This window comes from Myxine glutinosa, chromosome 8 (assembly GCF_964187855.1).
Source record: "Myxine glutinosa chromosome 8, kmMyxGlut1.1, whole genome shotgun sequence".
In the NCBI taxonomy this organism is placed as follows: domain Eukaryota; kingdom Metazoa; phylum Chordata; class Myxini; order Myxiniformes; family Myxinidae; genus Myxine; species Myxine glutinosa.
In genome coordinates this window covers 101,630,921-101,651,883 of record NC_136268.1, presented here as the reverse complement: position 1 = coordinate 101,651,883, position 20,963 = coordinate 101,630,921, and the positions used below count along the sequence as shown (strand labels likewise).

Genomic DNA, 20,963 nt, shown 5'->3' with positions numbered 1-20,963 from the left:
TATACTTTTGCTAATCTCCAAAAAATTGTGGTGAACGAAATTATATTTGTTAACATAGTGAACCTGACTATAAATCAAATTATCCCACGATCCCATTTACAATTTGTCCTCAATGGTATTTTGAGTGTACGAGAAAAACAAATATGCTTGGAGGCATTATATGACGACTTTTTGCAACAAAGGCTAACCCAGATTTGTGGTTGACACCAGGACCTTCTGAAGCCACATTTTCATCCTTAAACACAGCATGGCCCAGCCCCATGGTGTTCTTGGTAAGTGCACAACTGCACATCTTCATTAAACCTATGAACTCTGATTTGTATGACTTGCAGGTTATTTGGTATATATTTCGTGCAGAGATCAAGGGTTGTGTAAGATCTGAACTAGGGGACTGAGGGTGGAAGGTCAACAGAAATCAGAATGGAGGTATACAGGTGGACCTGAGACATGCGGACAGACTAGGAGGGGAGGGTTGGTGGAATGGGGTGTGATCCCCGAGCCATGGAATGGATTACTGGATGAACACATGAATGACCCAGTGTGGCTGGGGACAAAGACTGCAGGAGGGGCAAGACTGGTAGGAAGGCATTATAGGCATGTGATAACTGGTGCCATGAACCTGTCTGCAGCAAGAGAAAAGAAAGCCACATGCTTCATGCACCCACCAAGACATAATGATGAGTCTCAATACCTTGAACTTTCTCACTTCCAAGACAAGGTGAGGGAGTTCAGAAGCACCAACCCACAGAGAGAAACCACTTTCTATGGCATTGCAGACAAATATATTGTACACTGCTATAAGCTGATAACAGCGAAGGAAGGAGTCGGCTCTTTTTAGCACAATCTTAAGATTTATTTGAATCAACTGCTGCACACTCCTCCTTCACCCTCTTCTGCCCTCTCTGTATGATGTTGCACTGGGTGAAGGATTTTCCAAATAAGAGGATAACAGGAATTTGTTTTGTAGCTTTGTAAATAAGCATACTATATACAGTACCATTGTTTTTGTAACATGTAACCCAGTGCTACCTGCCGCATTGTCGGGTTGTCGGACACGAAACAGACACCCCTCACTGGCATTGCTAGTGGGGAGGTTGACTGTGACACCCTGCCAGAACCAAAAAGAACACCTGGCAAAGGGGGAGATGAGCTCCTGTAGAGAGCCAACAGCCATCCAGTAAGGAGATGGTGTCTCCTAAAAAACACCCATCTGGTTTGGATTGGTTTGAGTCATACCAAAAACTTTAAAAATGGTAGATGCTGCTTCCTTTCTTGACGTTCAGCATTTAAAATTATAGAGCATGGACAATCGCCATCGGTTGACATTAATGGGGAGGAGTAAATTCCTCCTGAGAAAATGCTCTGCTGAGTGTGGTGGGAAAAGCGACGCCATTGTTATGACGTCGCATGTACCCAGAGTATTCTGGGAAGTGACGGCATTGACGGCACTTCCTCCAAGCTCAGTGGCTGTGTTAAGTGTTTGGCTCCTCAGTATGTCCGTGTGTGTGTGTGTGTGTGTGTGTGTGTGTGTCAGCTCTATTACTAGCCTTAGCCCATGTAAAAAAAAAAAAAAAAAAACTTACAGTATTGACTAAAACAGCATGTTATGTGCCTTTAAGGTTTTTTTTGTTTATTTGAGTTGATGATTTTCTAGTTTTGTTTGTTTCATCAAATCATATCAAATCACATCAAATCAAATGTTTCTTTCTGCTTTGGTGTTACTGTTGTCTATGGGTGGACATGGTAAAATGTTCCACCCAGATGGTCACCAATTCAGTGACAGAGAGTCATTGAGACTGTAACACCATCTGCCGAGAAAATCCAAAAGGATCTTTACTTCAGTTTGCAACATAACAGTAACTCCAACGAGTCTTGTGGCCTGTAGTGGGTTTAGCGATTCAAAAAGGATGGGGGCCAAGTGAAGACCGTTGACGAACCACTGCATTTTTGGACCCTCTTATAGATGGCTTTTTGCACCATTTTTATAACAGCTGTGGTCTTACCTGTGCCATTAATTACCGTTTCCAAATCCGAACTGTGCAGCAGGCTGACACGCCAGTGGTGGAAAAACAGGGTTTATTAAAGAAAGGGTTGAGAAGGACAAGAAACAATTGCACTGATCAGTATTCGCTTATTATAAACTAGCCGAATGCACCCGGCGTTGCCCGGGTTCTTTTTGAATGAATTTACTACTATAATTCAGCTTTTACTCGCGGCCGAAGGAGATTGACTACTACAATTCAGCTCAGCTTTTAATTGCGAAATGGAACCAGCCCGGCTGAGGTGGCCTCGACCGGCCTTGCCACCGAGCCGATAACCTTCCCGGGGCCCGTCCCGACATTTTTGGTTTTTTTTGAATGAATTTATTACTATAATTCAGCTTTTACTCGTGGCCGAAGGAGATTGACTACTATAATTCAGCTCAGCTTTTAATTGCGAAATGGGACCAGCCCGGCCGAGGTGGCCTCGACCGGCCTCGCCACCTAGCCTATAACCTTCCCGGGTCCCATCCCCACATTTTTGGTTCTTTTTGAATGAATTTATTACTATAATTCAGCTTTTACTTGTGGCCGTAGAAGATTGACTACTATAATTCAGCTCAGCTTTTAATTGCGAAATGGGACCAGCCCGGCCGAGGTGGCTTCGACCGGCCTCGCCACCTAGGCTATAACCTTCCCGGGGCCCGTCACGAGTTTTTTTGTATTGGAGGTTTCCTCCTATCTTTCACCGTTCAGGAGATTTGTGCGTGCAGACAAACAAACAAACAAACAAAAACTTTTTTATACATATAGATTACACTCCCATGACATTTTGATGGCTTACGCGATATCTTAAGCTCCAGTCACTCACACGCACGACTACAGATTTATAGGCTACAGCTACACCATGGAAAATAACGCTTCTTCCCATGTGATACTTGCATGAGGTGGTGGTGTGATACGGGTGATGGTCTCCTTGGGAGAGACAGAGGTGGCAGGCTGCATCGCGTCCAGGCTCCGTAACGATTAATGTTTATGTTTCACTACGTTTTATCCATTTTGTAATAATACCTGAGATATGTGATGCAAAACCACGTTTGATGGTGGAAGAACAAAATATGCACTTACTTCAAAGACATCTTTATGTTTATCTCCTGGGTGGTATAAGGAGGAGTATCTGGGCTGGGTGGCTGATTATCAGCTGCTTATGATGGAGTTGTCACATCATCCTATTTGCATTCTGCCTGCCTCTTCATCTTCCAACAACGATCTATGGCCTATCAGCAGGAAAATGGTGAGAACGCATGCATTCCAGTACCCTCACAAATGTTTATCTCAAAGCAATGACTACTACTAACACTACTACCATGACTACTTTATCAGCCCCAATTGTTCCCACCTTCTTGTGGAGTTGGCAGGGGAACGTTTTTGGCCCGTGTCTTTCACGAACCTGTTGACCAGGCCTGATGTTCGACTGAAGGCGATTTTGACAGGAATCTGCAATTTGTTCAGGCTTTCTTTTCTTGAAAGACATTGGGATATTTAACGTCCAAAGCCCCCAGTGTATGGCAGATGGGACATCTGGCTTAACATCCTTTCGATGGACGGTGCACCCATTAATACATCTTCCTGCATGAGAAAAAGCAGGGTGAGAGTTTATATGACACAGGATTGAGATTCAAGCATATAGGCTCGTTCAAAGGGGAGTACACATACATTTGAGCTATTCTGCCAGACCAGAAAGTAGAAGTAAAGAGATTTCCATTTTCTATTTTCTGACCACGACACCATCTATATAGAATTTACAGATTACATTTCAAGCACAAATGTTTTTTTGGAGGGGGGGGATTAGGATTACATTTCGGGTTATGATTAATCAAGCTGTATGGTTGGGTTAGTTATACAAGGGAAAACAGACAACAGTAAAGGAAACTGCCTTTTGATCCCATGCCATATCCAGCAATATAACGCAACTCTGGAGGGCTGGCGAGTTCACGAGGGCAGACCATTTGATAAGAAGAGAAGCGCTCTAATTCTGCACTACTTTATCTAGTCAATATGGGACTTTAGAAATGACGAAATCCGGCCCAGAATGTTTTGTGCGCATATGCAGAAACCTTTAGCAATAGCAGCAAAATATTTCGTGTGTAAGATAAGGATTGTTAGCTAAAATGGCTCACAAAACTTCTAAAAGACCCGAAAATACTTGGAAAAGTATCTGAGATAAAGGGGTGTGCCTCTGCACCACGACAGATTTGGAGAACTTTCCTAGGTCATTGACAGGGCTGGGATCTTGCAGCTGCCCGTACTGCAGACTCCCGATTATGTGGACCAGTGAAAAGCCCGAAGAACTGTGGACGGGCGCATGCTACCCAAACCCTCTGATTTCTGGCTTCACTAACAGCAAGAGGAGTGAACCTTGCGGAAGTACCTCCTGTGAACTTGGTGATGTATTTAATGAACGTCTGCAATTGGAAAGACGATGCTGTGTGTCATTACCAACAAAGTAATGGTTACCAACTCTTCATCAAAGGACATCTTCACGATGTGAATATACACAAAGCTTGTGCAAGTTACATTTACGTGAGAGCCAGATGTACCAAGCAGTCTTCCCTGCCAGGGAATGGTAGGCACTCGATACCTCTCATCCATGTATATTTCTTGTATTTCCTATATTTCCAACTCGGATTATGTTAAAAAGACCGTTTTATTTGACTTTGGATTTCTCCCTAGCAACGGCAGGCTAAAAGTGCCCCGATTTGAAGAAGTGGGTCACTGAAAACGCACTCAGCGCATGTGCATAAGGCCTTGTTTGCATTCGTATGTCATTTCTGAAGTCTCGTATTGTGTCTACATAACTACATAGTATGCCTTTAAAGTAGTAGCACAAAAAGAGAAATGCACGGCATATATTTGGCTGCTTTGAAGACAACAACAACAACATGCATTTTAAGGCCATTTTCCCTGCTAGAGCGGGGGTTAGCCTTGAAGGAGGACATAATTTCGGTCTCAAGATGACCTTCTCAAAAATGATATTTTTACAGCAAGAAATGCTGAATGCTGAGCAGCTGAAGAAGAAAGATGAGGAAGAGGATGGAAAGAAGGGTGAGGAACAAGAACCAGAGAACACAAAAGATGATGAGAATAGACTCTATGAAAGTGCAAAAATCGCTTACATTGCTTACAATACGTTTGTAAGGCAAAAAGACATCAATGACCAGGTGGGACCTTGAGCACTCACCAAAAGATCAGGATGTTCTCAAAAGCTTGTTTTTGTAAAAATGTGCAACATTCCTGAATCACAAACATTTTTTTCTCCATGAGTGTGTCGTTTATGACGCCTATCAGGGTAAACGCACGGTGTCGGATATTGACACAGCGGGAGCACAGACTCCATACGGCATAACGACCACGATGGAGAAACTGCAACAACAGCTTCTGTGGGTCTGTCCACTCCCGGGATTTGTGCAGCTTTTTGGCACGTCTGTTGAAAATTACCATAGGTGTAGTCTCACCTGATGCCAATGTACCATTTTGATAAAATTTATATGAAGGGAGTCATAACGTCGTGTAGAATGGCGGAGCAAAGTAATGCTTGGGAATGTTAATGCCGGGGAAGGGAAGTCAGTGGGAGGATTGCATGGGAGTCGAGGCTAGACGTTGGCTCGAATGGTAACGAGGTGATGTGATACACGTGCTGCATGATGCGTGACAGGCAGGCTGAAGAGCGAGCTTTGAAGGCGGAGGAGCATGCAGACTCCCTGCTCGAAGAGCTTACCGAAGCAAAGGAAAGAGTTCTGCAACTGGAGAGAGGCCTGAGAACCGATGGTACAAGCCAGGTAGCCCAGTTGAGCACAGCTGGTGCTGATAAGACCACTACATCACCATCGCCATCGGTACAGGGACAACGTCCAGGTGCTTTAGACTTTAAGTCACAATTCTGTCCACCAGCAATGTCTATCATAAACCCATTTCTTTAACTGACATTGCTTTTGATCCATTTTTGTGACAGGCATACAGGGTCAAAGGGAGCCTGTGCGGATTGTGACTGCAGAGAAGACACAGAAGGTGTTGAAGAGTGCGAAAATCAGGAAAAAATAGGTGTTTTGTCAGTGAAGCCATCAAATGTGGAAGGATTTCCATTTGGAACCTCATTCAGTGTGTCTACACTCAGACAATAAACCTTGTTATGTTGTACATTAAAGCCTGTTTCTTGTGTTTAATGCTACAAATGCACAATCCCTACACGCCAGTTGTGTCACTGGTGCTCTCACCAGCCTAATTCCCGTAACCTACGATGCCACCACATTTTAGCCAATGGGAAACATCTGTGATTACATTTAATCACGTGGAGGTAATTTATCTAGAAGATCACCAGAATTCCAGGGATCACCATTCTCCCACACTCTCACTGTGTCTCTCCGAAAATACCATCTGGAAAACCCTCCCATCTACTTTCTCAATAATCCTCTCCAAGAAGTTCTGTCACTCAAGATTTTGGGTCTCACTTTCTGCCATGATCTTTCTTGGGAAAACCACATTTCCAAGGTGGCCGCCAAAGCCAGTCGCCGACTGGGCATCCTACGTCGTGTGAAGTCCTTCCTTGGCACACCTGAGCTCCTCACCACATACAAGGCTTTCATCCGCAGCTCAATGGAATACTGTTGCCCCCTCTGGGCCGGTGCTCCTGCCTCACACCTAGCTCGGCTTCACGCTGTTGAAACCAAAGCTTTCTGAATCATTGGAATCTCCTGCGATGAAGCTAACTCCGAGGGCCTTTCACTCACTCACCGCAGGCAGGTTGGTGGTCTTTCTTTCTTCTACCGACTCTTCTCCGGCCTTGCTCCTATGGGAGGTTGGTTTTCTAAGGCTGGGGCGCAGTGGCGTCGTCGCGTCCCCGGCACGAGGGTCGATTCTGAGGAAATCTTGTTTCATTGTGCACGCCTTCGTTTTACTTCCAAATTAGAATCTGTTTCATTAATTGTTGTTTCCACACTGCGTCGAGAAGCGTAAGTATACCGCGACAAGAAAAAGGTATGTTACGAATTTATGCGAGGTATATTGTGATAGGTATCGTCGAGTGAAGGGGTCGTGTTCGGGCCGTGGTCTTGCCTAGATGTAGGCCGCACCTCATTTTGTCGAATAAAGTGGTATTTGGGGGGTCCCGGTATTTGGGACCGCAGGGACGGAAAGTGCAGGTTCGGGGTGCCAGTCACTCCCCAGCCGGCCCGCTCTGAAGGCTCGGATCGGGACACCGGGATTCATTCCGGTCGCCCGGTCGGCCCGGAGGTGGGGGTGCGGGGCTTGTCACGGAACGTCAAAACAAACGGCCTACTGGGGCCGCCCAAAAGTCGGGCGTGAGGGGCGCGTCCACTAATGGAACGCCTCTCGCTTCCCAAATCAAGGGCCACGTGGTCAGGAGAACCTCGTCCCTTCTGGTTGCCTTGCCATCCCACCGTGAGCGCTGGTCAGGGTGTACTTCAAGCTAAGCTTAAGTGTTAAGTGTTAAGTTCCTCCTTGCCCTCGCAAGGGAAAGGCTAGGGTCAAGCTCTCCCAAATTTCCAAACACGAGAAATCGGACGTCTCAAATTAATTAATTAATTTGTTAATACATCTCAGTCGCCCGCGACCTCGCCAGCGCGGGCGTCGAACCAGTTCATTTCCGGTGCGACCGGGCCGAGTATCGGCCCGGCCGTGGCCGAAGCCGTTGATTCTGCCGTAGCACGCTAACGCGTAGGCTCGTGCGTCCCTGGTCCGCCGGGGCTCCGCGGGTGTCCTACCGTGCCTGACGCCGTTACCCTCTCGACTTTCGGGAGTAGGCGCCGGTGCCCGGGGACGGATTTCGCTGTCTAAACATGGTAGCGCTAGGCCAGTGGGACCGCCGGGACCCACGTGCACTCACAAGTTGTTATGCGCGTGGGCGGCAGTATCAGACCGGGGCGCCCAAACGTTCCCCGGCTAAAGTTCATCCTGAAAGCGCCCACATTGTGCGGACAAACTCCACTAATTGGCCGGTCACACTGTGCCTATCGGCCGGCCTCGAAGACCGAAATTGTGGCGGTTACCGATTCTTCGGGTTCGGAACTATGCCACCCTGAAAATTAAATTTTCCCGCTCTGTCGGTGCTCTGTCCCCCAAATATTCCTTCAGGTCGCACAATATCTGCCTGCAACCCTCTTATGGTGAAACTACCAAAATCTAGGCTCTCTGCTCACCTTCACTCTTTCATTCCCCTTTTCTCCCGCCTCTGGAACAAACTCCCACACTCTCTTCAATCCCACTCCTCCCTCCAGGTCTTTAAAACAGCTGTGCACCACCATCTCTTATGTTCTACCATCCAAAACCTTGATCTCTCCGACTTCATTCCTGAAATTCCTAGTCGTGTCAATTTGTTTTATCCCGTGTACAACCCCCCCCACCCCCCCACCACCCCTCCTCCCCACCCACACACCCGATGTCCCTGTTCTCTGCTGTTGTTGTACTTGTGTGCTTCCCTCTCTCTCTCCCCATCTTGTCTCCCGCTCCCTTTATTATATGTTTATGTGTTCGTTTGTTTTTTGTGTTTAATGTTAGCTCTTTCACGAGCCTCGATCTTGTATGCAAAAAAAAAATAGAAAAATTAAATAAACATTTTTCTGGTGACTGCCAAATTCAAGACTCTCCGCTCATCTACACTCTTTCATCCGTGCTTTTCCCACCTCTGGAACAACTCCCACACTCTCTTCAATCTCACTCCCCCCTCCAGGTCTTCAAAACAGCTGTTCAACACCATCTATTGGCTTCCCCCATCCAAAACCTTGATCTTTTCTACCCTCCTGAAAGCCCTTGTAGTGTCCATCTTGTTTATCCCGTGTACCCACCATCCCCTCCAGGCCTCTCCCTTCCACACATATCCCAATGTCCCTAGTCTCCACTGTTGTTGTTCTTATCTCTTTCTTTTCTCTTTTTTTCTCTTTCTCTTTCTCTTTCTCTTTCTCTTTCTCTTTCTCTCTCTCTCTCTCTCTCTCTCTCTCTCTCTCTCTCTCTCTCTCTCTCTCTCTCTCTCTCTCTCTCTCTCTCCCTCTCCCTCTCTCTCTCTCTCCACCCCCTCTTGTCACCCGCTCCCTTTATTATATGTTCTATGTGCTAGCTCTTACACGAGCCTCGTCTTAGTATACAAAAAGAGTGAATTCCGTCAAAAGGTATTTACCACAGAAGGCAAGTGTTATAGATCGCGGTTAGATGTTATAGACCGAGCGGTGGTGTAAGACCGCGACCTAACAAACTCACCCGATTCACCCAGACTTTGGCCGTATCGCACCGTAGCTGCCCAATGGGGAAAAGACAAAGGCAACGAATGCAAAGAGGAAAAAGAAGGCCAAGACGAAAGACAAAAGGTTTGAAATATTACTACTGAATTTATTTACTATTTACACACAAGCAACAAAAAGCAATTCAGTTTATTTACAAGTACAAGACGCAGATGACACAGTGCAAATTTAGCTTATCTACAGACTTAACTAACCCAGGACAGCACAAACAGAACACTGACTCACGCGGGGAATTGATGATAGGACTGGCGGGAGATGGATGGCTGGCGGGATAGGGAGGTCCACTGGTCCTTCAGCACGATTGACTCGTTGGGCAGCCGCCGCTCCTCCGCGGCCGTGCTCCAAACTGCCGTCCAGGCCTCACGCTGCTGTGGCTGCTGTTTCGGTGGCTCCAGCTGCAGCAAATGCAGTTGCGGTGGCTCGAGCTGCAGTTCAACTCTGGACTTCTTGGTTGGACTCAACTCCTTGGACTCCCTCTCGTCTCTCGGTAAAGGCTCATCTCCCGTCTGCCTGTCTGGTCCAAACCCTCACTCTTTCTTCTTTTCTCTCACTCCTCACCACCGCAACCACTGACCCTCCTCTGGCAACCGACTCAGACCAACTCATCTCTCCTTGCCACACCCCTGCCTTGGGTTATATAGGCCCCCGCCCCTCAACCTTTGCGAACCTCCCCCACCGCTCTTCCTCCGCCCTCTGTAGCCAAACCCCTGGCTCATGGTTGGTCGAGCGGGGCTGGTTCACTCCTCCCCCTCTATGACGAGGTGGAGACACGCCTTTCTTCCTCAACCCTGCCTCGTGGCCAATGGCGGCAATTGGATCGGAGGGGAGGTAATATGGGCAATCGAGGCTTTTGGGGATGGGAAGGAAAGGGGGTCTATTCTCTTTCACTGGTGCAATGGAGTACTTTTAATTAATGGGAGACACAGCCTTATCCTAAAACACAGAATAAGAGATAACTATCAAAAGAAAAGATATATCGTGACCTACATGTATGTTTTTCTATGGACTAACTACGGGAACGCCCTTTGACCTTTATACAACCACAACGGAGGGAGGAGGGGTGATATTTTACAACAACCTTTTACAACAACCTTTTACAACATTTTACCACCACCACAAAATAAAAAAAAAACACATTCTCATATTCACAACACTGCACCCTCCTCCCCTTAGGCACGTCCCGGGCCTATTACTTTTACCTTAGTGTGGCATGTAGGTGTAGTTCCCTCTACTTTTAGCCTGACCCTGAGTGCGACAGTTTTATAAAACATAAATAAATGTGTCCCGCTGCTCCATTGCACCCTGCCTAACAGACTTACGCCCACAGTTAACCGAATTGCGGAATGGTCTTCAAACTACACACTGACGGTGGGAAGCATTATTTACAATTGACGCTATTTTTATTTACAAAACTAACCCAGGACCTGTAATTGTTCTTTCTGGGGGGAGGACAGTCTGCTCTGCATCAATGCACCATTAAAGCACCCAAAAACGCACCAATACACACCCAAGCACCAATCGGTGCAGTCACCATTGTTCAATGAATAAAATAAAACCAACAAACCCAACCCTGCAGGTGTCTCTTGCTCTTCGGCTCCCTCTGCTGGTTATTATTATTTCTTCCAGTTGTTGTCATTTCCATTTTGCTTTGCTTACTGGCGGCCTATTTGTAATAAAGTGTGCCCAAGGTGTCCTTTTTATTTTCGTTTATTTATGGCCCACAGGGCCGACTAGTGTGGTTCACCTGTGGGGCATCGGTGCCCTGTGGCCAAGGTCCGCCAGCAAGATTTCGGGCCCTCATGGCCGGTTCCAGCAGAGGGGCCTTGCCCCAACCCATGGGGTCCATAAGTGGTGCTCGGCCACTGACATGTGGTCCATAATGTGGTGCATCGATGCAGACAGCTGGTTCTGGGAATTTCGGGCGCACAATGGCCGACCCACGCACGCTCCCCTCGGCGCCCAACGGCGCTCAGGTCCTCATGTGGGAGACAAAAAGGGGGGACAAGACAGATGAGCGAGGGGTAAGGTCTCAAGGGTACACATCAAAAAGGCAATGCAAGGCGAAATGCGTACGGAGGGCGAAGTGAGAAAGCTCGTCCCTACCGTACGTCACCCCCCTGTTACCTAGCCCACCCTTGCCCTTACCCCATATGTACAAAACCTACACATTACCAATTCGTCACTACTGTCACGTCTTCCCCATATTTCCCCTATATCAAATTCGTCTCCACAATCCCTCTACTTCAAAATTTGCCATCATCAATTCATCATCAATCCTCATAAGGAGGCAGAGATGGAACATCAAAGCACAATGTCACACCCACGTCATGATGCGTCTCACAATCCAAAACATTTGCATCAAAAATAATTAAACATGGCATGGTGCGGAGTACCTGTCACCTCAGGTGAGTGGATGCAGATGGTGCGAGGAGATCCTTCATCCTAACTATCCTCTAAATGATTTTAACACACTTTACACTACCCGGGGTCTTTCTCTGGCCAAACCATTGGCCCTCTTACACTAGGGGTTCTAATAACCAATTCCCATTGGCCAAACTGTGGTGCTTCTCAATTTGGGGTCTCACTCCCCCGACCCATCTCCCGGTGCTCTAGCACAATTTCTGGGCTGCGACGTGTACCTCTCCCAACAGGTCCACCCACCTGCACACCTCCACCACTGTAGTTGCCACCCGAGCTTACCCAGCTCCTCACCCTAACCTATCTAACTGGGGGCAGCCCCTCTCCTGGCTCTGTCACCCCATGGTGCCCTCTGGCACTGGGCTACCCGGGTCCGTCCTCCGGATCCTCGGGCCCCATCCACAACAACTACTACCGGCTCCCAGAGCCCACCTGCGGCCTCACCTGGCCGACATCCTCACAGTGGTGGAGTGCTCAAACAACTACACACACTAACAGGCTACACGCCCAGCCATTTCCACAACACTAATGCACCCATCCACAGACCATTCTTTCACCCGCCCCACAGATGCCAATATCCAAACCACAATTTACCTGTACCCTCTACCTAACACTTACACTACCCGCCCCGGGTATCCGTGATGGGGGTCCACTCTTCCCCCATTCACACCTCCGCACCATCCACTCCACTCCACAATTTCCACCATACTCACTCCACGACCATCCATTCCAATACTCCAGACCATTTATTCCATACACCTGTCTTTCATTCACCTGTTGTTGCACACCTGTGCAATCCTACCTGGTGCCACCTGCACCCTCCTCCTCTTTCTGGACCCGTTGGTCAACGCAACACACATCACCATCACTCACTCATACACTGCTCCACACACCTGTTCAGTTGCACACCTGTGCAATCACACCTGTTCCATTCTCACCTGTTCAATCCTCACACACACGGCATCATCTCAGCTAACTTCTCCCCTCTGAAACTTGCGCTTCCCAGTCGTCCCTTTAAACTATTGCGCTCCCACGTCATTATCATCCATACTAATCTACCTGCGTCCCCACTACAGGTATCAGTCACTAACTAAACTTAACGTCACCTAATGTCAATCTTCGCTAGATCCCTACACACCATATCCTAACCCACCCGGGCTAGTTTTCCACTGCCATACACCCCCTAAGCTAGTGCTCCTTTGCCCCCACCTGTGAGGGATGGTGGATTTGCCATCCCACCACATCGGGGGTCTCTCACTACCAATTTCGCTCGTCCAAATCCAACAATTCAAAAATTTTCCATTTACTGCCAATTCTATTCACTTTTCTAAATTTCGTTTTAAATCACTATCACTATCACCATCACCCGTCTACTTATTACATCCTCTCGGTGCGCCAATTCACATCTACAGCCCGGCTTCGTACAGCCGAGCAATGAACGCGGGTCGTTTTGTGCCAGCGGCTGGATACGTCCCGCATTCGGGGCAGGGACGGAGGCTTACCCGGGCCGAGATCCCATGCACCACTTCGGCGTGGAGCCATCCAATGTCCCGATCTCGACCTGCCGGCACGTCTCAATAGAAAGTGGTCGCCATGACGACCCTTCCTATCGAGCTGCCCGCTCCGCCTTGTGGAGCCCGGACGCGGCCGCTCCACGCGAGGCCCAGCGTGGATCGCGCACGGCGGTCCTTTCGAACCCGCCGTGGCTCGGATCTCCGCTGGTTCTCGCGGCACGCGAAGCCCGGCACGCACCGAGGGCCCGATCCGGCTAAAAGTCGACCTAACCTTTAACCCGGTTACCGTCGACGCTTCACCTGCAGGCTTACATGCATACGCTACCTCTTTCTTGCTCATACATGCAGCCGTTCCCATTCTCCTCGTACCTTTTCTTTCACACCTCGGTACACTCACTCCGCTCACCGACTTGGTCACACACCTGACCACCGAACACTTTGGCACACATTCGTTGCTCGCACACCTCACCAATACACCGCTTCGCGCCCCTTTCTCGGTCACCTCCTTTGTGACGATCACAGGTGTGCTCTCACCCGCACACCCAACCACGTGCCTCACTACCAACTCAAATGTGCCTTCCCACACACGCTCTACCATTCCAGGTGTGCATCCTTCCATCCCAGGTGTACATCCTCGCCCACCTGTCACAACCAGCTCACGCTCCGTTTCACTCTCACTACTCTCACCTCCACTCTCAGTCGCGCACTCACCCTTACTCTTGACAGCATGCGCTTTCCCCATGCACCCGTCCGTTACACACCTTTCTCGCGCATCCTCCCGCGCACACTTCTTCGTTACTTCCTCCGTAACACTCACCACAGGCATGCATTCTCCCTTACTCTTGACAGCATGCGCTTTCCCCATGCACCCGTCCGCTACACACCTTTCTCGCGCGTCCTCCCGCGCACACTTTTTCGTTACTTCCTCCGTAACACTCACCACACCGCGCTTCCCTGTGCTCCCTCGCACACGCGCTTCGACCAATTCACTCTTGACGGCACACTCACTCCTCGGCGTGCACTTTTTCCTCACACACCCCATGGTCGGACATTCTCGCACACCCCTTTTTTCGCACACCTGTCCTGTCACACACCTCACCAACGGCCTTTCACGAACACCCGGATCCAAACCAATCCCCAAGCCGACTGAATCTCCCCTCACATCATGTACATTGCCACTCACCTCCGTACCTCGTCGCACCTTCTCTGCCACCTGCAAACTTTTTATTTGGTTAGTGAGCACCGCATCATGATTTGAACACAGACCTTGTACACATTCCATCACCTCCTCCCGGATTTCTCTCTTAGTTTCTGTCCGTCCCTTCTTAATTTCACTCACCTCTTCTCCCACTTCCTCTAATTTTTGTTTAACCTCTTTTATTTCCCGGTGCGTCTCCTCAAGTTCGTCCTCTAAGGCTACCGTGACCGTTTCTACGTGCGTCCTTACCTCCCGGTCCTTCGTCTCCATTGCTTCTGTCACCTCTTCCACCCTCATTGTCAGTTCCTCCCGTACCATCTGACATTGCCTCTGCGTCGCTATTAATTCGTTTTTAATTTCTTTTTGTGTCGCCTTCAACCCTCCTAGTACCGCAGTGTTCTTTTGAACCTGCTCCACTAACTTCGTTTGTCCCTCTGTCAGCTGTTCCACCTCCTCCGTCAGATCTTCTATTCCCCCCTGTAACTTTGCCGTATTATTTCTCACCTCTTTCTCTATACGCTTTTCGCCTCGCTTTACCTCCTCGCGCAGCCCCGAGACCTCCTCACTCACCCCTCGTCGTATTTCCTCCATCTGGTTCCCCATCTGTTCGATTTCCCGGGCGGATTGTTCCCCTATTTCCCGCAATTTGTCCTCCATCCTATTTTCTAACCCCATTAACCCATTTTTCACCCCCTCTAACTGATTCTCCTGGGCAGCCATTCTATTTTCCACCCCCGTTAACCCATGTTTCACCCCTTCTATCCCATTGTCTAACCCCTCAAATTTCTTGTCTAACTCCTTAAAATTATTGTCTAACCCCTTAAAATTATTGTCTAACCCCTTAAAATTATTGTCTAACCCCTCAACGGTACCCCTTGCTTCGTCCCTCATTACCCCCATTTGGTTTCCCATTCTATCCATTTTTGCATTCAGTTGGGTCAAGAATAATCTGAGGTCAAACCCGGTTTGCCCAGCGTCCCCAGCCGCCACCGCAGGCTCGCCCTCCGCGGCGCCGCTATTTTGGGACCCTTCAACCACGTGAGCGAGCGCGCCATTTTGCGCGCCTGATATTCCCGCAACCACATTGCCATTTTCCTCCTCCCTTTCTTCCACATACATTTCCCCGAGGTCCTGGGTCGATTCTACCCCGTCTATCTCTCCCACCGGCATCCCGTCGCCTTGAACAGCCATGGCGCGATTTCAAAATTCGGATTTTTATACAACAAACAAATTTCGGCTTTATAATTTCGAGCGCGTAAACGCGCTCCGGGTCCGATCTCACTCCTCGACACCAATTGTTATTGTACTAACACAATTGGTGTCCAAAATTTGGGCTAAATAAATTTAGTCCCAGGTTCGAATCCCATCTCCTGACTACCAATTGTTATAGATCGCGGTTAGATGTTATAGACCGAGCGGTGGTGTAAGACCGCGACCTAACAAACTCACCCGATTCACCCAGACTTTGGCCGTATCGCACCGTAGCTGCCCAATGGGGAAAAGACAAAGGCAACGAATGCAAAGAGGAAAAAGAAGGCCAAGACGAAAGACAAAAGGTTTGAAATATTACTACTGAATTTATTTACTATTTACACACAAGCAACAAAAAGCAATTCAGTTTATTTACAAGTACAAGACGCAGATGACACAGTGCAAATTTAGCTTATCTACAGACTTAACTAACCCAGGACAGCACAAACAGAACACTGACTCACGCGGGGAATTGATGATAGGACTGGCGGGAGATGGATGGCTGGCGGGATAGGGAGGTCCACTGGTCCTTCAGCACGATTGACTCGTTGGGCAGCCGCCGCTCCTCCGCGGCCGTGCTCCAAACTGCCGTCCAGGCCTCACGCTGCTGTGGCTGCTGTTTCGGTGGCTCCAGCTGCAGCAAATGCAGTTGCGGTGGCTCGAGCTGCAGTTCAACTCTGGACTTCTTGGTTGGACTCAACTCCTTGGACTCCCTCTCGTCTCTCGGTAAAGGCTCATCTCCCGTCTGCCTGTCTGGTCCAAACCCTCACTCTTTCTTCTTTTCTCTCACTCCTCACCACCGCAACCACTGACCCTCCTCTGGCAACCGACTCAGACCAACTCATCTCTCCTTGCCACACCCCTGCCTTGGGTTATATAGGCCCCCGCCCCTCAACCTTTGCGAACCTCCCCCACCGCTCTTCCTCCGCCCTCTGTAGCCAAACCCCTGGCTCATGGTTGGTCGAGCGGGGCTGGTTCACTCCTCCCCCTCTATGACGAGGTGGAGACACGCCTTTCTTCCTCAACCCTGCCTCGTGGCCAATGGCGGCAATTGGATCGGAGGGGAGGTAATATGGGCAATCGAGGCTTTTGGGGATGGGAAGGAAAGGGGGTCTATTCTCTTTCACTGGTGCAATGGAGTACTTTTAATTAATGGGAGACACAGCCTTATCCTAAAACACAGAATAAGAGATAACTATCAAAAGAAAAGATATATCGTGACCTACATGTATGTTTTTCTATGGACTAACTACGGGAACGCCCTTTGACCTTTATACAACCACAACGGAGGGAGGAGGGGTGATATTTTACAACAACCTTTTACAACAACCTTTTACAACATTTTACCACCACCACAAAATAAAAAAAAAACACATTCTCATATTCACAACACAAGTATGGTATGTTCCATTAACGAAGATAATATGGGGTTGTACTTGTACGGAACGTCCGAGATCAGCTGGAGGAAGAGGGGTAGTGGAGTTGCCCCTCCATTGGCTCCACGCATGTCAGCTGTTTAACGCCTGCTCTTTCTAGTCTAAACATAGCCCAAGCAGTCCTGGAGCATTCGCTGTCCACCAGCTGAGACAAAGCAGCTGAGACAAAGCAGCTGTTTGTGGCAGGAATCGATGTATGATCCATGACGTGTATCTTTCACATCGACAGCCTCTGCAAGCGTGTAACAAACTCCTCCAGAAGCTCTGCATGCCAGAACACGTCGTTCCGCAAATATCAACCAAGGCTGAAGGGTCTTGATTTTAAACGAGGGGTCATCAAAAAAGTCCCCTACACCTCTTCAGCCATGAACGAATGGGCCTGCACCAGCAGAACTCCACACAGATGTTCAACCTTTTTGTATGTACTTTCCCACCGCTGCCACTCATCCTTCTCAGCAGTGAGAGATCCTGATACCTTTGGATGAGGAGTCGTGGTTTTGGTTCTGAAACCTATTGAGAAGGAATTCTCAATATGAAAAGGAATTGTGGATGATAAGGGATTCTCAAAAGGAATTGTGTATGAGAAGGAATTCTGAAAATGAATTGTGGATGAGAAGGAAGTTCTCAAAAGGAATTGTGGATGAGAAGGAATTCTCAAAAGGAAAAGGAATTGTGGATGAGAATTAATTCTGAAAACATAAAGGAATTGTGGATGAGAAGGAGTTTTCAAAAGGAAAAGGAATTGTGGATGAGAAGGAATTCTGAAAAGGAAAAGGAATTGTGGATGAGAATTAATTCTGAAAACATAAAGGAATTGTGGATGAGAAGGAGTTTTCAAAAGGAAAAGGAATTGTGGATGAGAAGGAATTCTGAAAAGGAAAAGGAATTGTGGATGAGAATTAATTCTGAAAACATAAAGGAATTGTAGATGAGAAGGAGTTTTCAAAAGGAAAAGGAATTGTGGATGAGAAGGAATTCTCAAAAGGAAAAGGAATTGTGGATGAGAATGTATTCTCAAAAGGAATTCTCAAAAGGAATTGTGTATGAGAAGGAATTCTGAAAAGGAAAAGGAATTGTGGATGAGAAGGAATTCTGAAAAGGAAAAAGAATTGTGGATGAGAAGGAATTCACAAAAGGAATTGTGGATGAGAAGGAATTTTGAAAAGGAAAAATAATTGTGGATGAGAAGGAATTTTCAATATGAAAAGGAATTGTGGATGAGAAGGAATTCTGAAAAGGAATTGTGGATGAGAAGGAATTCTCAATATGAAAAGGAATTGTGGATGAGAAGGAATTCTGAAAAGGAATTGTGGATGAGAAGGAATTCTCAATATGAAAAGGAATTGTGGATGAGAAGGAATTCTGAAAAGGAATTGTGGATGAGAAGGAATTCTCAATATGAAAAGGACTTGTGGATGAGCCGGAATTCTGAAAAGGAATTGTGGATGAGAAGGAATTCTGAAAAGGTGAGCAGGAATTCTGAAAAGAAATTGTGGATGAGAATGAATTCTGAAAACAGAAAAGAATTGTGGATGAGAAGGAGTTCTCAAAAGGAAAAGGAATTGTGGATGAGAAGGAGTTCTCAAAAGGAAAAGGAATTGTGGATGAAAAGGGATTATGAAAAGGAATTGTGGATGAGAAGGAATTCTGAAAAGGAAAGGGAATTGTGGATGAGAATGAATTCTGAAAACATGAAAATGAATTGTGGATGAGAAAGAGTTTTCAAAAGGAATTGTGGATGAAAAGGTATTCTCAAAAGGAAAAGGAATTGTGGATGAGAAGGGATTCTCAACAGGAATTGTGGATGAGAAGGAGTTCTCAAAAGGAATTGTGGATGAGATGGGATTCTCAAAAGGAATTGTAGATGAGAAGGAATTTTCAATAAGCAAGATGATTAATCATATGAACCATTCATGGAATCTGGTGAGGGTGCCAGCCCAAAAGGACTATTAAAAGAGATCGACGGATCTTGAGTACCCACAAGCAGGTGCAAGCAGAAAATAAAGCAGGCTTAATATCCATATTGAAAGAACGACGTACTCCACAATGCGGCGCCTTTGTATTTGCGAACACTCGCCGCACAACAGTTTACTATCCAGATCCAATTCCAACAGCAATGAAACCCTAACTCCAGAAGTTGAGATGATCTTGTCGTTGTTGTTTCGTATGCAGGCTGCTGGTTGCATCATTTTCTGGAAACGCCCCGTTACCAGCAAGCTGGTACTCATTTCGCCGACGCCGACCTCAGGAGGAAGACGGGCTGAGTCAACCCACCTCGTGTTAATTCAACGGCATGACAGGGGCTCGAACTCAGGACCCAAAGATCTCAAGTAGTTACAGGTATTCACTCGTGTAGTTGTTTCATCTTCCCGACCCAGTTATACAAACGGTCATCCAGGTGTTTCACAGGCAGAGTGATTCATCAGTGTGTCGCTGGATGTCCCTCGGATGGACGTTAAGTTGGATTCACGTGGGGATTCCAGGGAGTCCTTCTCGAAGAGTAGGCGAGTTATGACGGTATAAATTTTACAGTTGAAATATAAATTACATTAGGAAATACTTGTTACGTAGTGTGTTAAAGACGAGGTCACGCGGTTGTCCCGAGTCGTGTTTGTGACCCTCTCCCCTGTATCTGGGTAAGGTACATGAGTCGTGTTTGTGACCCTCTCCCCTGTATCTGGGTAAGGCATATGAGTCGTGTTTGTGACCCTCTCCCCTGTATCTCGGTAAGGTATATGAGTCGTGTTTGTGACCCTCTCCCCTGTATCTCGGTAAGGTATATGAGTCGTGTTTGTGACCCTCTCCCCTGTATCTCGGTAAGGTATATGAGTCGTGTTTGTGACCCTCTCCCCTGTATCTCGGTAAGGTATATGAGTCGTGTTTGTGACCCTCTCCCCTGTATCTCGGTAAGGTATATCCACGGCAGAGCAGGCTTACCCCACGTAACCTCAGGACGACGTCCGAACACGTGGCGCGGACAACGCGCGTTGTGTTGATGGAGCCGCTCAGGCACCTGTTCTTGTGGACCTTTTACATCGAACGCTAACCTGGGCATTTACACTGAATTATAGATCAGGAACTTGCACCGAACAACAATCTTGGTATTTACACCAAACTACACCATGGTCATTTACACCAAACTACACCATGGTCATTTACACCGAACAATAATCTGGACATTTACACCAAACTACACCATAGCCACTTGAATAATCAAACTACACTCTGGCCATTTACACCAAACTACACCCTGGTTATTTACACCGAACTACACTCTGGCCATTTATACCGAACCACATCATGGCCATTTACACCGAACCACATCATGGCCACTTGAAGCATCAAACTACACACTGGCCATTTACACCAAACTACACCGTTGCCATTTACACCAAACTACACCATTGCCATTTACACTGAACTACACCATGGCCATTTACACCAAACTACATTCTGGGCATTTACACAGAATTATAGACCAGGAATTTACACCGAGCAACAGTCTTGGTATTTATACCAAACTGCACCACAGGCATTTACACCAAACTACACCATTGCCATTTACAACGAACTACACCCTGGTCATTTACACCGAACGAACATTCTGGCCATTTACGCCAAACTACACTCTGGCCATTTACACCGAACTACACCTGGCCATTTACACCAAACTACACTCTGGCCATTTACACCAAACTGCACTCTGGCCATTTACACCGAAATATACCATGGCCACTTGAATCACCAAACTACACTCTGGCCATTTATACCAAACTACACCATTGCCATTTACACTGAACTACATCATGGCCATTTACACCAAACTACACTCTGGCCATTTACACCAAACTACACCT

General features: G+C 47.4%; 1 protein-coding gene across 6 annotated transcripts; it reads left to right on the top strand.

The window, feature by feature from the left end:
- Positions 1-3,156: 3,156 nt before the first annotated feature.
- On the top strand, positions 3,157-6,183 carry LOC137432800 (uncharacterized). 6 transcript variants are annotated; one of them, XM_078783598.1, is made up of 4 exons: positions 3,157-3,273; positions 5,024-5,084; positions 5,699-5,894; positions 5,992-6,183. In XM_078783598.1, the coding sequence occupies exons 2-4, from the start codon at positions 5,061-5,063 to the stop codon at positions 6,078-6,080; spliced, it is 309 nt and encodes a 102-aa protein (XP_078639724.1). In that variant the 5' UTR covers positions 3,157-3,273; positions 5,024-5,060; the 3' UTR covers positions 6,081-6,183. The 6 variants fall into 6 exon arrangements, 4 of the variants coding, with proteins under 4 accessions (XP_078639724.1, XP_078639723.1, XP_078639722.1 ...); XM_078783597.1 differs by having other exon boundaries at positions 3,246-4,605; XM_078783596.1 differs by having other exon boundaries at positions 3,246-5,084.
- The last annotated feature ends 14,780 nt before the right edge of the window (positions 6,184-20,963 follow it).

Excerpts from the sequence above, each read along its gene's own strand:
- LOC137432800 (XM_068125016.1), top strand. The coding sequence starts at position 5,394 with ATGGAGAAACTGCAACAACAGCTTCTGTGG. Across the intron at positions 5,424-5,698 it reads TGCAACAACAGCTTCTGTGG|GCTGAAGAGCGAGCTTTGAA; the intron begins GTCTGTCCACTC and ends CGTGACAGGCAG. Across the intron at positions 5,895-5,991 it reads GGTACAGGGACAACGTCCAG|GCATACAGGGTCAAAGGGAG; the intron begins GTGCTTTAGACT and ends TTTTTGTGACAG.